The sequence below is a fragment of the Sinohyriopsis cumingii genome, chromosome 8, assembly GCF_028554795.1.
Source record: "Sinohyriopsis cumingii isolate HCF-2022 chromosome 8, ASM2855479v2, whole genome shotgun sequence".
Taxonomy (NCBI): Eukaryota; Metazoa; Mollusca; class Bivalvia; order Unionida; family Unionidae; genus Sinohyriopsis; species Sinohyriopsis cumingii.
The window spans coordinates 95,733,091-95,750,887 of NC_142968.1; the positions used below are offsets into that span (position 1 = coordinate 95,733,091).

The following is a 17,797-nucleotide window of genomic DNA, read 5'->3' on the forward strand; positions in this document are numbered from 1 at the left end:
GGTGTCACAGGCTGAGGTCTTCGAGTTAGTAATTCGGTTCTCTTTGTTTTATTGATGTAATTAACGTATTCACTATCAATCCTGTTGACGTTACGATACACATAGTATAATATTTTATACCATTTATCACGACCAGGGGCGATATTGACGTATTCGGGTTTCAATATGTTTTTCCGATCGTCAAATGATCTATATGCGAATTCAGCAAGGTCGTCAAGATTCGCTATTGCTCTTATTCTTGTTACCTCATCATCCCTGAATTTACCAGCGTGAGGAGTTTTCGTAACAGTCTGTTTCTCAGTTCTTTTCAGCAAAGGTATTGTTCCTTCTTTTATTGCTTCTTTCGCTACCTCAGGGTCCTTTATATCACCTATGAACGCTTTCTCGGTTGCTTTGGTTACTGGTTTGAATAATTCCTGCGTCGTCTCGGCAAATCCTTCCTTTGCTCTTTTAATCGCTTGTATTTTCTTTTTTACTTCTTTTTGCACAGGTAGATATTCCTCTATTGCCTTTAATCGCTCTCGTGCTATTTTCGCGCTACTTGATTCTCCAACATCCATATTATTTAATTTTCATTTTGTATCTTGAAATTAAAAATTAAAATGTAATTGATACAATATTTTACTTTATTTTGACAAAATAATCCTATAAAATTCATTTAAATACGACAGCAGCAGGGAGGGCATCTCAGTATAGTCTGTCGACGATAATAACCAAAACAAAAAAACAAAAAAAAAATCATGAACGTAATTAATACGCAGCTAAATCTTCGAGCAGGTGTTGTTCATTAGATTGCGGATCAATAACGACGAAACTATCTCAGGAAGCATCTATTCGGTAAATAAAATCTTTCTCTGGGTGATATTTTTCTGGTACTGTTTTTGGGCCGTCGTTTTGTCAAGGTCTGCTCACCCTCCCTGCTGCTGTGTGTGTGTGTGTGTGTGTGCGTGTGAGAGAGAGAGAGAGTCTATATCATAAACGTTGATTTTTGGTAGCTAATTAGTTTCAAACTTGGAAAGAGTATCTACTTTAAATTGTCGAAATTAAATCACGAATATTTTAACTTGCGCTTATTATTTTTATTTTCTTCTGCCTTGGAGTAGAATCAGTGTATACTTTATATAATTCTCCTCTCAATTCGACCAAACGATAAATACATAACCAACCTCTCCCTCTACCTGTTTCACTCGTATATCGTAACGGTATATAAGTTGTGTTCAATACAACTATGCAGTATGCAGAGTAATGTGACCATAAAACGATTCCACCAAACATTTGTGAGCTTGTCATATTCCGCAGCTTTATTTTGCTGTATTATGTACACTTAAACACCTGTCTCTCTCTCTCTCTCTCTCTCGATTTGCGTATTTCTAGCATTGCGGGTACTGTTAAGTTTTGTGCTTACGTTCAGAGGGGCTCGTATCGTTGTTTACAATTGACCTGTCATACATGTACTAAATAAAAACTAGTTATTATATAGTACATGTATGACAGGTCAATTGTTAGCAAACGCTACGAGCCACTTTACTTACGTCCTGGATTAAATTTACAGGTAACAAATATTCTTTAACACCGTTTCTGCATTTGGATAATTTCCTATGTTTCCCTATTGACACTTTTGCCTTTCACTCGGTACTTTATTGCAGTCATTAAAATAAAGATACCCAGAGATCGTCTGTCATATAAACAATTGTATATATTTTTGGTATACTTCACTACATTTTTGTATTTCCTCTTTTTCATGAAGCGTTTTATACACTCAGTGTGGGATATTCCGAGTGAATCCACCGTTTGACTGGTTATGTGCTCTAATATGAACTTATTTTTGCTCTTTAGAAGGGAAAATAATGTTTGGACAAGACTATTAAGAGGACAACGTAGCCGGTGTCCAAGATAGTTTTGTATAGCCTAGGAAAGTTTTGTATAGGGTGGAAATAATCGTTACGGCACATCAACCAGTAAATATTAATATTCAGAATGGATTCCTATGATGACGTTATGGTTTAATGAAGTGAAAGAGTCATTAAGGTGAACTATGTTAGAAAGAGTCTGATTTCTGTAAATTTGTCCGTTTACCTACCCTACCCCACCCTTCTTCAAAACCTCCATTCTATTCGCTTTCCTGAAGGCCTTCTCAGTTTGGTGTTCTCGCATACCTATTTGCTATGATTTATGTGCATACTCCACCGAATCCCAACTCGTAACTTCCGCGCCGACCATTACCATTAAGGAGTTATGGGTTATATAGTGAATCCCACTCCCTGGACGAGACTATAAGCAAAAGTTATAATTCCAGTCCCTTGGCTTCAGACAAGAGTTGCAGTTAATCAGGGTTTTCCTTCTATTTTCAGCTTGATGTATGTTTTTTTTATTTATATATATAACAGTTTAAGCACAATATTGCTAAAACTTGGCAGAACATTAGCTGGGTCTGAAACCAGTTTTACACAAGCAGCATAAACAATTTTATGGGATACTAGAAATTAGGGATAACAGGCCAAATTTAAAATTTCATATCAGGTTAATAAATATGGTATTTTTGAGAAGGTCAGAACATCAGAAATAACAACTTTTATGCAAGCAGCATAAACAATTTTATGGGATACTAGAAATTAGGGATAACCGGAAAATTTTAAATTTCATATCAGGTTAATAAATATAGTATTTTTGAGAAGGTCAGAACATCAGAAATAACAAATTAGAAAATGTGATCCTTTTCATGGTTTTTGCTTAGTCCTACAATGTAAGACATAGCACATTTTTATTTTGTTTTAGTGCTATGTCTTACAGTCCAAATAACAGACTTGTATAGCGTGTTCTGATGTCGGTTGACATCGGAACGAGTAGTCAGAGTTTCAGGAATATCTCACACATTTGGCAGCCTATATCAACACTCTTCCACTAACTTATGTGTATTTAATATACTTACTGTGCTGTCTTTATCCTGGCAGAATCAAAATATGGCACTAGCAAATGGACACATTTTCATGTTCTGTTGATATACATTTGAATTTGTTGCAATGCGGTGGTAGTCGAGGTATGCTGAAGTATGTTTAAGTAGGTTTATGTGGGCGATATGTTTCTTGAACAAAACAAAACATTGCTTACAGTTCCAATTGTTATAATATTTTTGTTGTTGTTATGTTAAAGAAAAATATTTCACTTAACCCAATTTCGGCATTTCCGGCTTTCATTGCTTTCCAGCCAACTGAAATGTAGGCCAACAAAACTTGAAAACAAAGTCCATTTCTTTTGTGAGAATTTGAATTTATTAGAAAAAAGACATCAGGGTAAGTAAAGTCTGACAAAAACATTATTACTATACTTTGTGGGAATGTGTTGTTTTTGGTTCCAGTTGTGTGTGATATTTCTGAAAATTTGACTTTCACTGCACTGTTAGTGGACATCAAAACATGCTACACAGCACCATTAGTTAGGCTGTAAGACACATTACCACCTAGAACAAAAATATCAGGTGATGTATCTTACATTGTAGGACTAGGTTTTTGCTCATATAGCAAGTGCAAACAACGTATTTTATTATCTGCATAAAAAAAATTCTCCAAAAAGTGATCATTTTTTTGTACAGCATATATATTGAATATAAACCCAGTAATGGAATGCTTTTTTGGGTTAATTAATGAAATAGTCATGAGAATATAACCAGACTGTTCTTGAAGTATAATTTACAAATAGACATGGTGTATAAAGAAAATTTTGGGGAAACGTGCCTCAGGTAATACAGAATTCGGATCTTTAATTACACAGAATGATGAGTTTATGTCCATTCTAAAAGCTTGTCTTTATTTATTCATGTTTTATTCATGTGAAAGTGAAAAACAAAAGGGATTGGTAACATCCACCTCCTTACTTTTCACACAAATCTATAGTGTAATAAGACAATCCAGGTATTTATTCCAAATCAAATGCCTACCTGTATGAGACATTTTTTAGACTAATTTATCCAAAAAATATTGATTTTATGAATACATAAACTATTTATTTATCTCTAATATTTCCTATGAAAATTTACTGTATATACTTTTTATTTATATTTATTGTTTTATTTTGTTATTGCTTTATTGCACATTTGGATTGTGCAAGTATTTTTTGTCATAACAATATGAGCTTCTTTCTAAAACACTATAAAATAATGATAAAATCACAGGCAAATGAACATGTTTATGCAGGGGGTATGGATGCTGTTACAGCCTGAGCTGCAAGTAGCCTTAAAAACTTTAGAATTTTGTTTTAATTATAGGGGAGGGGTCTTGTTCTTCTAACAGAAAACAATCGCATCTCGTGTGGAGACATAAGTATAAATTTGTATTAATCTTGACAACTACATTAATTTTATATTAAAAGGTATCAAGCAGGTCTGATGTTGTTTTGTGGCAGTAATAATAAAAACAATCTGCTTGGCTATGGGTAGCAGTAGCAATGATATTTATATTCAGCGAGTATATAGATGCTACCAAAGAAGTCTGACGTTTTATAAGTAAAGTACTTTACATTAAATCACCTTTTATATACTATAAATATACACCACTCCCTCGATAACTCGCACCCAGATAACTTGCAAACCCACTTATAACACATGGTCAGGCGTGGCTCCTATTTTTTTAAACCAGAAAATACCATAAAAATTTATCCCTATATGTTGAACTTGAAGAAAATCGCGATCAAAATTGGTAACGAAAACTTTGTTGTATCACTTGTTTTATCATCGAAAATGATAGGATATGGAAATTTTAATCAGCACTTTGAAATATCAAATTTAAAAGTAGGTCATAACATTGTTTACAGTTTCTTTCCAATCGACATTCCTAGTACACTGCAATTAATGATATTTAAGGAAATCTCATCAGTGAAAATGTCACTTATGCCAAGTGGAGGCAGTACTTTAATAATAAATGCAAATAAATAATTTTTTATCAATTGAAATTTGTGTTCTAGTTCTATCTTTTAGTTCTCTTTAAGTATAATCGTCATAAATGCAATGTGTCCTGTTGTAATTAGACGTAAAATGCATAAATCTACCATAATAGCTAAGTCCATGAGCATTTCTCTGAAAACTTAATTAAGTGCCGACCATGTTTTGATAAATGACTTCCGGAAGTATTTGTTGTATTATGGCACTGAATTAAAAGTTCAGAGGTCTCGCTCGGATTTTAAAACTAGGAGTCCTGGACTCCCATTTTGGTAGAAATAGGAGTCCCACCATCAAAAGTTGCAGTCCCTTCTTTCCTATGGAATCAACACGGACATGAGTGCATCTATTTTTAGATGGAGAGGTTTTCATAATGTAATCACTCACTTTAATATAGCTTCATTACAACAGTCCATTGACAGGATTTCAAATTTATGGTTTATTTATTTGTCAATGTCCTTGTAGTAATTTTAGGCAATGGTTAAATAGTATGTTTTTTCCTCGTATGTTTGCAAATACATGTCAAGTCAGAAAACAGCTTAGACCATAAAGCGCTTCTCGCTAATTCCACAATATAGCATTGTCCCATACATTTCTGACCTCCATAATTTGCATTTTAAAGTTAAATCTTTAATAAAATAATACCTTGGCTTTGCTTTCAATGATTTGTAAATTGTTCTGAAAATATTTGCCTGATGATTTATGAAAACAAACAATCTAATGAACTGGTACATCCCAGACTTAGCGAAGTCCACCATTATTTCCCGTTAGGTCTACTGGTTAACTTACAGTTTCAAACTAATTTTATGACTAAATAGTGTTCAAGAGGCAGTTAATATATATCCAGGTCACTGATTCTGGTCTTAAAACACATGCTTGTATGTTTTATCATCAAAGGATATCATGCAGGAAATTGATAGTTGCTACCTTACTCTGAAAAGGGTTAATGGTCAATCAGCTATCAAAACATACGCTTGTGAATGGGCAAGAGTTTGTTTGTCAATGTAGTTGATATCAAAACTAGGCCTAGCTACCGGTACTGTTGTATTGATGAATACATTTCGCTACAGTGCTAGAACTAACCAGGCTAAGGTGAGGGGCATTTAAAAAAAAGTATGGTAAGTCAATGTACCTCTTAAATAGCTCTTGTTCGTCCATCAGAGTGATACTGAATTTTGTCAATCCAAGTAAGGACTTACTCCAAACACTAAGCTAGGCATCACACACTTTCTTACACTTAGCTTCTCTCCCATCCGAACTGTCAATTCTGGCAGCTTTGGCACTCTTCTGAATCTCATTACAATCTACGTAAGTTTGCCATTTAACCCCAAAATACTTATCCAAATTTACAAATTGCATTTTGTCTAAGTCTCAACATGTCTTGATTCTCATGCACTACTCATCCCAATACATTCGGAAATGAACACAAAAACAAAAGCTAAAGTTGTTTATTTGATGTACTTTTACAAATGACCTCATGTACATCTCTGGGTCTTTCTGACTCTGAATTCAATCACTGTAAATATCAGTATATTTTCCATCCCGGCCGCCAGTCAAAGCCTTTGAACTTGCCGCCCAGCTATTGCATCATGTTCTTTTTGATGTACTCTTATAATGGCAACATGTATGTACATCAAGGGGTCTTTCAGTCACTGAATTCTGTCATTGTAAATATCAGCACAAAGCAGGTGGCTGAAGCAGGACTACTGGCAAGTCTTTGAATTTTGCCGCACACCTATTACATGCATATGGAGGACTCCCGCCTCAGTGAATTTCTGCGTCCCAGATCAAAAATTGGCTTCCAAATATGCGTAATTAAGCATTTCCGAGATCTCTGAAAGTTGGCCTCCTTTGTATTACCATGTTAATTATGTCTTTTGAATCAAATAAAGGAGGTGGAATAAAAGAAAAGTTAAAAGGCATGAAAATCCTGCAAACTTAAGATCTAGTGGCCCTGGTCATATGTCCGGTGAACTCACTTCATTTGATCAGTCAAACACTTATAAATGTTATTGTGTATGTAACATAAACTAACTTAAATTAACCAACTCTTTCATAACTGTGATCAAAGACAACAAGGCAGCCAAGCGAAATGAATATTTCATAAAATAAAGAGCCTGATTTCACAGATATGGATCATTGTGGGCAAGTGGGGTTCCAGAGAATTCTTGAACTGGCACCTAGAGATATATTCAAGGATGATAAGAAGTTTGATTATTACATGAAATCACGATATCAGTATTGTACTCACTGAAAAATACAAAAATTGAGTTTCGATGTAGACGATTGTCTCACGAAATAAATGCCATGTGTTTTTGAAAAAAGGAATCTTGTTTGGTAGTGTATCAACAGTTAGTCTAGTTCCCAACTCTGGGGACTCCCGATTTGGCAGGATAATATTAAACACCACTATGAGAACCAGACTCATCAAGAAAACGAAAAGCAGTGATGTAATACACAGATTTTTTCTCGTATACATGATGGTTGTTAAAACCAGTTGGAATGATCTTTCATATGTTGGACATTTTGAAAATGAATTTTTTTTAAACAGAATAATGAACAACTTCGTTAGAAAAAGCACGTTATTAAAAATTATTATGAATGTGATTGTAAAATGAGGATTCATTCAATAAACAGCCCAGTTCTCTATGCTGCTTCCATCCCCAGTTTTCTCGATGTTAAAGCAATTTTTTTTTCTTCAATTTTTGCAGGTCCCTCGGTAACTCGCACCTCGCTTATAGTGCGGTCTGTGCTTGTGAACCCCGTTGTGCGTGAATTATCGAGTGAGAGGTGTATGTATATTTAATGTATTGATAATGTGATTTCGTGTTGTCACAGATTTTGTTGTACTTTATTGATAAAACATCAGACTTCTGTGGTTGCTAACTCTACCAGCTGCTCAAGGGAGAGAACTGACATGCATTTCTATTTAAAGATGAGTAAGAGAGTATTTATAATACAGCTGTATTCCTATGAAATGAAGATAAGTACCCTAAAGTTCTTGACTCATTCTGTATTTGGATATATAAATGAAACCTTTCCCGCATGAAACCCTCCCTGATTCACATTTTGTTGGTTTTTCAGGAAAATTATCTCTGAGCCGTATCAAATTCTTACGAATAAATTATAGTTTCAAACAAAAGCCAAACAGTTTCCTTTGTGTAGATTATGACGTAATATTTTCCTGCTTTTCATGAAATTATCCAATCAAAGTTAAAGGAATGGGAGCTCCGGAATGAGGGGTACCCTCTCTGTACAAAAATAGTAAGATGGTGGCACTTGGCCTGACTCAAGTGCCACCTAGCTATGTTGTTATTTCTAAGAAATACTGAAATATACTCAAAAACTGAAATAAACAAATATTTCATTTTTTCAGTGTATATATCAGTATAGACACAGAAATTCTCATATGTATTTGTTTATTAATAATAAAAAGTAAAAGAAAAACTGATTTAAGTGATTTTGGTACAGATTGTTTACATTTTAGCTATTTGCAGCAAAATTCATGTAATGACATCACTTGATGGTACGTGATTGGACATGTATGCTAAACAGTGAATTGTTCCAAGATTAAAATATTAGATAGTATATGCAAGAGTGAGACTATGAGCAAGAATATAACAAGCAGTAATATGTAATCATAGTTTTCAGTATATCTCTTTATCTCTATCATATATATACCAAAACTTCCAAGCATGTATGCAGTGGATCAACACTTCCAACTTGTACACGGTTTACCAAAACTTCCAACATGTATGCAGTGTTTCAACACTTCCAACTTGTACACGGTTTACCAAAACTTCCAAACTTGTATACGGTTTACCAAAACTTCCAAACATGTATGCAGTGTGTCAACATTTCCAACTTGTACATGATTAACCAAAACTTCCAAACTTGTACATGATTAACCAAAACTTCCAAACTTGTACATGATCAACCAAAACTTCCAAACTTGTACATGATTAACCAAAACTTCCAAACTTGTACATGATCAACCAAAACTTCCAAACTTGTACATGATTAACCAAAACTTCCAAACTTGTACACAGTTTACAGTAACTCAAATGATACCATCTAAAAGGTATGATTTGAAACTCCATCATTTCCCATATCTACCCATCAGGCTTGTTGCTGACGGCTGTTATAAAATAATGCCATACTTCACTCGACTTTCATTTGTTTCATTTGTTTTATGTCTTATTATAACATGATTCTGTTTGTAAAATGTGTCTTGGTTGATTATAATGGAGTTTTAGTAAAACATCAGTTGCATGTCACTGTATGCATTTAGTAACTCAGATTCCCTGCCGTGATTCTTATTTACAGCTCTTTGACAACCTACAAGACAGTAGAACCCATTGTTGACCTACAAGACAGTAGAACCCATTGTTGATTGTCCATGGAAGCACATTATTTACTGAAATCTACATCACATCCCTGCATAACTGCTAACCCTATGCATGCTGCTATTTCATTTTGTTTGCAGTGCCATTAAATTCCTGCATTGTTTCTGTTCCATTATGCTCTGGCATCTTTTAGGATGGAAGATCATGTGCTGCAATCTACCTATTATCTCTGCAGAACCACTTACACTCTGCATGTTACATTATGGCATTATTGCCTGAGTTTCCTATGTTTGCTGCATTAGTGAGGATGGTCAAGTCCTATGTTGGTTATTAAAATCAGCAATTATTTCCAGGGATACTGGTAATACAATGCCGTTCTTGATACCATGTAATATGAGGATAATGGTGGCTAGTGCAGGTTCATGCACTGCTTACCAGATTACAAAAATTGTCAGAGATACATGGTCAACTGACAACATAGGGAGTCTGCACTATCATGATGTAGTAGCAGGGAGGGCATAAGTGACAATACTAATTTTTGGCATTATGGTTAGCTTAACATGATTATGGGATGGCATAAGTGACAATAATAATTTTTGGCATTATGGTGAGCTTAACATGGTTATGGGATGGCATAAGTGACAATACTAATATTTGGCAGTATGGTGAGCTTAACAGGGTTATGGGATGGCATAAGTGACAATACTAATTTTTGGCATTATGGTTAGCTTAACATGGTTATGGGAGGGCATAAGTGACAATACTAATTTTTGGCATTATGGTTAGCTTAACATGGTTATGGGAGGGCATAAGTGACAATACTAATATTTGGCATTATGGTGACCTTAACATAGTTATGGGAGGGCATAAGTGACAATAATAATTTTTGGCATTATGGTGAGCTTAACATGGTTATGGGATGGCATAAGTGACAATACTAATATTTGGCACTATGGTTAGCTTAACATGGTTATGGGATGGCATAAGTGACAATACTAATATTTGGCATTATGGTTAGCTTAACATGGTTATGGGATGGCATAAGTGATAATACTAATATTTGGCATTATGGTTAGCTTAACAGGGTTATGGGAGGGCATAAGTGACAATACTAATTTTTGGCATTATGGTGAGCTTAACATGGTTATGGGAGGGCATAAGTGACAGTACTAATTTTTTTCATTATGGTTAGCTTTAACATGGTTATGGGATGGTGTAAGTAACAGTACTAATATTTGGCAGTATGGTGAGCTTAACAGGGTTATGGTAGGGCATAAGTGACAATACTAATTTTTTTCATTATGGTTAGCTTTAACATGGTTATGGGATGGTGTAAGTAACAGTACTAATATTTGGCAGTATGGTGAGCTTAACAGGGTTATGGTAGGGCATAAGTGACAATACTAATTTTTGGCAGTATGGTGAGCTTAACATGGTTATGGGATGGCATAAGATATAGTACTAATTTTTGGCATTATGGTTAGCTTAACATGGTTATGGGATGGCATAAGTGACTACTAATTTTTGACAATATGGTGAGCTTAACATGGTTATGGGATGGCATAAGATATAGTACTAATTTTTGGCATTATGGTTAGCTTAACATGGTTATGTGATGGCATAAGTGACTAGTAATTTTTGGCAGTATGGTGAGCTTAACATGGTTATGGGATGGCATAAGATATAGTACTAATTTTTGACAATATGGTGAGCTTAACATGGTTATGGGATGGCATAAGATGCTGTCATAATTTTGGCAGTGCAGTCAGCTTGAAATGGTCATTGGATGGCATAAATCACTAAGTCACAAGCAGGAATAAATATTTTCAGATTTTTTTTTATCAGTTAATAACTTATTCCTGTAATGAGTTAATCTCTTTTATAATGCTCTCAATGGGTGTCATACAAGTGTACCATATTATAGGTGAGGTTCTCAATGGGGGTCATATAAGTGTACCATATTATAGGTGAGGCTCTAAATAGGATCATATAATAGTACCATAGTGTAGGTGAGGCTTTCAATCGGGGTCATACAAGTGTACCATATTATAGGTGAGGCTCTCAATGGGGGTCATACAAGTGTACCATATTATAGGTGAGGCTCTCAATGGGGTCATACAAATGTACCATATTATAGGTGAGGCTCTGAATGGGGACATACAGATATACTATATTATAGGTGAGGCTTAGATGGACACGTATGGCTGTTAAAAATAATCTATGTAGCATACAAAACCAGGTGATTTTAGTGGATTACTTTATGTGAAATAACATAATTATAATGGGTTATTGTCTCTAATAAGCTTAGACAGATGAACCTATACAGTAGCAGTAATTTAAAAACTAAACTCTTGAAAAATAATGAGATCCATTAGGATACATTACTCTATCTAATAAGCAACTCCCTTTTAAGTCCACCTTTTCAGACACAAAAGAAGTATATTTCGGCTATTTTGTCCCCCTTGCAAGAGGGAGACCCTGTACTTGTTTATAAGAGGGGCAGTGCTATGCTACTTACAGCGAGGGACCACTATATGTAACTTTATGTTTCAGATATCTTGCTAGTATGTGTCACCGAAGATGATGGGTATCAGATGAAAGAATGAAAAGAAAGCATCTAGTCACCATCGTGGTTGTAGTGTTCCTGTCATGGAATGCCATCATGTATTACACCTTAGTTAACAGAACCTCAGGAAAGGTACAATAGCTAACTCTTGACAAAAGCAATGAATATTTGGTGAAAATTTAAATGTGGAATTAATCTATCAATGAAGGTGGATAAACTGTATAGTAATCATGTCTGCAGTTTAGTTTTTGCAAGATAACTTGATGGAATCGTTATGGTTTGTAGCTTAATGAGGCATTAGAATGGTTTGGGTTTTAGCATTTGCAGTGATCATTTATTTAAGTTATGACCCTTGATTATGTATTTCCTTGCCATTTGAGTGCCTTTACCTTCTGAAGGATTGTTGGTTTCAACCAAATTAGTCATTCAGCTTTATATCGACAAGACCTTCATTAAATGATTTCACATGTTTCATAAGATCATTTACATAGTTATGCCAGCACCCACCGTAAAGTGGAACATGTTATATGATAATGTCATTTGGTCCATCTGTGTTACTAGTTTCATTTCTACACATGGACTCAACTTGTCCACCATCTGTTGTACCAAACTTTGTGCATGGTTTACACTAGGAGTAAGGAAGAATCCTGTTGATTTCAGGGTCAAAAGGTCAATGGTCATGGTCACTGCAATGGAAAGATGAAAAATGGTTTCTCACTCATCTACAATTAGCAAACTTTTTTGATGGCTTGTGCTTGGAGTATGGAAGAGCTTTATCAGCTTAGTGCTGAAAAGGTCAGGGGTTATGGTGTTGTGGATGGCATGCTTTTGGATTAAAGATGAGGCTTATTTAATTCAGGGTCAAAATGTCAATGGACAAGGTCACCATGACATACAGAATTAAAATGGTGTCTGGACAATAATATAGTTGTACATATTATACCTGGATGAAACTTTGTGGATGGCTTGCACTTGGGGTAATCAAGAAACTTGTTGATTTTTAGGGGTCAAAGGTCAGTGTCACAGTGACTGACAAAATAGAACTTCATCAATGGTTTGCACTAGGGGAAAGGAATCTTTTGATTTTCAGGTCAGCACCTTGAAGCAAGTAATTAGTTTGTGGATGACTCAGATATTAGATACGAACATATATTAATTTTGAGATCGAAAGGTCAAGACCATTGGCAGACAAGTAAAATGGGGTTTGCATAATGACATAGTTCAAGACCAAGCATGTGGACCAGAGTTTGTGGATTGTTTATATTTAAGGTATGGAAGTGTCCTATGTTGATTGTGAGGTTAAAATATAAAATGGCGCATTCATCCAGGCTCAGAATAATTAGTTTTGCAGAATAACTTGTTCAAGATTAGGCAAATGCAAATTCCTCCAGGGCATGGGCTAGATAAGCAATTTGTAAAGCCATACCCTATGATGTATCCAAGCAGATCAAGCCAAGATCGTGGGCAAGATCTGCCTTATGGGCCATAGGTTGCACATGCCTGTTCATCTAGATGTTCCTATATGTTCCTTGACTAAATGTTTTGATGGTAAGCAATTTGACTGGAAAAAAGAAACCTATAGTGTCAGGAGTCAAATGGTCAGAGTTCTTGGTCATGGTAACTCTGATAAGTAATTACTGTATTTGTGCACATTAAAACAAATTTAAGAAGACATACTTTGAACAAAAGTCAAGGTCATTGATACTTTTTGGTCAATAATTTCCAGATTCAGTTATATCCAACAGGGTCTGCATAGAGGACTATTAAACACAAGGTGGACTTATAATGTATTGTTCACAGTACCCTTTTATTTCATTAGCTCATCTGGCTGAGTGAGCTTATGGTATGCTCCAACATGTATGGTGTCTTGTGCATTGTCTGTTGTCTGTTTAATATTGTTATTTACATCTACACCTCATAAACTGCTCAAACTATTTGACTAAAATGTTTTGAAGAAATCATCCTGGCTCAAAGTTCAGATTTGTTCAGATGGTACTGGTCAGCCAGCAAGTATGGCCATCAATACTAAGAATTTTAAATAAAATCAAAATAACCTCTCTTCACAAACTGTTTATCAGAATTTGACCCAGTCTTTACAGAAAACATCCTGGCAGGAAGGTCTTTCAAATTGTTTAAATTGATGCCTTCCCACCATCAAATATGGGGCCTTGAGTGGCCGAGTGGTCTAAAGTACTCTCCGTTACGGATCACTGCCATCTCACCCCTGCCTGCGTGGGTTTGAGTCAAGGATTCAGCCAGTGTCGGTATGTGAGAAAGCTTGCCAGTAGCTTCTTGTGGGTCTTTGGTTCTTTCCGGGGTTTTTCCGGGTTCTTCTCCACCATTAATACTGGCTGCCATGTATAGCCTATTGTGTGCTGAAAAATGGCATTAAACACTACAACAACAACAACAACAACTATCAAATATGGCTGCCATTGCTAAAAGAAAGAAAGCCTTTTAAATGGCTTCTCATAAACCACTAAACAGAATTTGACTATATTTGATAGGAAGTATTCTGGCATGAAAGTCTTTGAAATTTGTTGAAATGATGCCAATCTAAATCTGAAATGGCAACCATTACTGATAATGTATGACATTTAAATGACTTCTTTTCAGAAACTATTTATAACCATTCATAATGAAAAGCATTCTGTCGTAAAGGGCTTTCATGTTTCTTACTTGATGCCAATCCACCTTCAGTTATGGCCACCAGAATCAAATGAAGAAAATTCTTAAAAACAGCTTTTCAAAAATTGCTGAACAGAATTTGAGCAGATTAACAGTAAATTTACTGGCATGAATATGTCTCTGTTTTATACACACTGCTCCAATGGCCAAGTGGTTAGACTATCTGCCTCGGATGCATAAGGTCATGGGTTCGATCTCCGAACAGTTCATACCAAAGACTTACAAAAATGGTAATAACAGCTGCCTTGCTTAGCATTCAGCATTAAGAGTTTAGTGTTAGGACTGGTCGGCCTGGTGTCAGGATAATGTGACTGGGTGAGACATCATGCTGCATGTCTGCAGCATGATGCCCCAGTACTAGACATCTCTATCAACTGCCACACTGCAGACATCATAGTGATATGACAGAAAAATTGTTAAAGCTACGTTAAAAATCCAAATCACATACACAGAGTTTTATATACACGATGTCAGTCAGTTACCAAGTATGGTCAGAATTACTAAAAGACACAAAATTTATAAGTTCTCTAATGGAAATCATCCTGAAATTAAATTGTTGTTGTCCTTCCATCATTAAGGATAAAGAATGAATTCTTGTGTAAAGGACTTTTTTTTATATGTTCATATAAACCAATCCACTATCGAATATGGCCACTAATACTGTTAATAAAAATATATTAATTACTTTTTTTTCTCTTCTACAATTGCAAAAGAGATTTAGACTGGATTTGACAAGATATCATGTTAGCATAGATGGCTTTCAAAAATGTACATATAATGCCAATCTGCCATTAACTATGAATGCTGTTACTAAAAGGAGAAAAACGTCTCAATATCTTGTTCAAAACAGCTCTCAGAATTGATCAGAACAAATTAACCAAACTTTTTCAGAAATCATTCTGGTAATATATGCTTCCAAATTTGTACAAATGGTGCCAGTTTGCCATGAAATATGGCCACAATTATTAAAATGGAAACTCCTATGATCAAATTTGTATAGAAAGCATTAATATGAAGTACTTTTAAGTTTACACAAATGATGCCAGTCTGTCTTCAAATATAGCAATTGTTACTAAAAATATAAAATCTTTTAAGAACTTCGTACAAAACTCCACCTCATAGACTTTGGCTAAATTTGACTGGCTTTCAGATTTATACAAAATAAGTTCTTCTGCCATTAGATACAGCTGCCATTAGTAAAAGTAGAAGAATGTAGAACGGACCATCAGGTACATTATGCAGCTGTAAATCAACATCCCTCTGCAACAGGTGTGTTTTGGCTACATAAACTGCTAGAAAGACGTAGGTATCTCCTTTGTGGGTGCTGGTGGTGGGTCTTTGGTGATGTTGTCATGTTCAGCATTACAACATTAGAGTTTGTGTTTTGTGTTTTATTTTATCTTTTAAAGTGGTATACATCCATGAATTTAATATACACTATAAAGCCCCTCAGTATACTGCAGCCATTCTTATACACTGTAAAGCCCCTAAGTATAATGCAGTCCTCATACACTATTATGTCCCTCATTGTACTATACACTATTAGGCCCTCAGTATACTGCAGCCCTTATACATTATTAGGCCCTTAGTATACTGCAGCTCTCATACACTATTAGGCCCTTATTATACTGCAGCACTTATCCACTATTAGGTCTTCAGTATACTGCAGCCTTTATACACTATTAGGCTCTTAGTATACTGCAGCCCTTATACACTATTAGGCCCTCAGTATACTGCAGCCCTTATGCACTATTAGGCCCTCATTGTACTACAGCCTTTTATATACACTATTAGGCCCTCAGTATACTGCATCCCTTATACATTATTAGGCCCTTATTCTACTGCAGCCCTTATATGCTATTAGGCACTTAGTATAATGCTGCCCTTATACACTATTAGGCCTTAGTGTACTGCAGCCCTTATTCACTATTAGGCCCTTATTATACTGCAGCCCTTCTTATACACTACAAAAACCCTCAGTGTACTGCAGCCCTTCTTATACACTACAAAAGCCCCTCAGTGTACTGCAGCCCATCTTATAATGTGGATATGACCATGGATCCTGTTGAATTTGGTTTTATCCATTTAATTTATTTCACTTAAGTCTGTATTTGGTTCATGTGAACCAGCTTTAATGTGATTTTAAGTTATTGAATATTAATTTGATATTGTGTATCACTATCAAGACAATCTTATAATAGAACATCCCTCGAAGTAAGACTCTCATTTATAATGTAGGTCTATTTTGTGGCATTATAAAGCATTGGCATTGTATCAAGACATGTAGTGAAAATAGGTACATTTGCGTTGGTGCAGCTTTCAGTCACATGACATGGCATTGCCATTGAGTAATGTTAATTCCTTAACATTATGTGAGAAATATAAGCTCCAGATTTGTGTTTATTTTAGGAATGTGTAACATGCTGCAATCAGTTTGTGATCTATAGCATTTCATATCAACTGAACACTTGTATAAATTTCTCAATTTACAGCTTGGTAGTGGAATGGATGTAAAAGTGAAACTGAATGAACTTCAAGAGGTGATACAGACCCAACTTCAGGAAAATGATTATATCCTCAAAAACCTTCAGAAACTCAAGGATCAGGCTGGTAATAATCCATGAATCCTGTTTTTTTGTCTCAGGCTGGTAAATAATCCATAAATCCTGTTTTTGTCTCAGGCTGGTAAATAATCCATGAATCCTGTTTTTTGTCTCAGGCTGGTAAATAATCCATGAATCCTGTTTTTTGTCTCAGGCTGGTACATAATCCTTGAATCCTTTTTGTGTGCCTCAGGCTGGTAAATAATCCATGAATCCTGTTTTTTGTCTCAGGCTGGTAAATAATCCATGAATCCTGTTTTTTGTCTCAGGCTTGTAAATAATCCATGAATCCTGTTTTTTGTCTCAGGCTAGTAAATAATCCATGAATCCTGTTTTTTTTTGTCTCAGGCTGGTAAATAATCCATGAATCCTGTTTTTTGTCTCAGGCTGGTAAATAATCCATGAATCCTTTTTTTGTCTCAGGCTGGTAAATAATCAGTGAATCCTGTTTTTGTCTCAGGCTGGTAAATAATCCATGAATCCTGTTTTTTGTCTCAGGCTGGTACATAATCCATGAATCCTGTTTTTTGTCTCAGGCTGGTAAATAATCCATGAATCCTGTGTTTTGTCTCAGGCTGGTAAAAAATCCATGAATCCTGTTTTTTGTCTCAAGCTGGTAAATAATCCATGAATCCTGTTGTTTGTCTCCTCGTGCATCAGGACA

The 17,797-nt window shown here is 35.3% G+C and overlaps 1 protein-coding gene across 1 annotated transcript in view; it reads left to right on the plus strand.

Moving 5' to 3' along the window:
• Positions 1 to 1,876: 1,876 nt before the first annotated feature.
• The window catches only part of LOC149794180 (alpha-1,3-mannosyl-glycoprotein 2-beta-N-acetylglucosaminyltransferase-like), a 59,965-nt gene continuing 44,044 nt past the window's right edge, over positions 1,877 to 17,797 (plus strand). Inside the window, exons 1-3 of the mRNA XM_089968282.1 lie at positions 1,877 to 2,028; positions 11,830 to 11,974; positions 17,023 to 17,140. Of these exons, the coding sequence (XP_089824408.1) occupies positions 11,879 to 11,974; positions 17,023 to 17,140 (214 nt within the window). The 5' untranslated portion in view covers positions 1,877 to 2,028; positions 11,830 to 11,878. The remainder of the gene's footprint in view (positions 2,029 to 11,829; positions 11,975 to 17,022; positions 17,141 to 17,797) is intronic.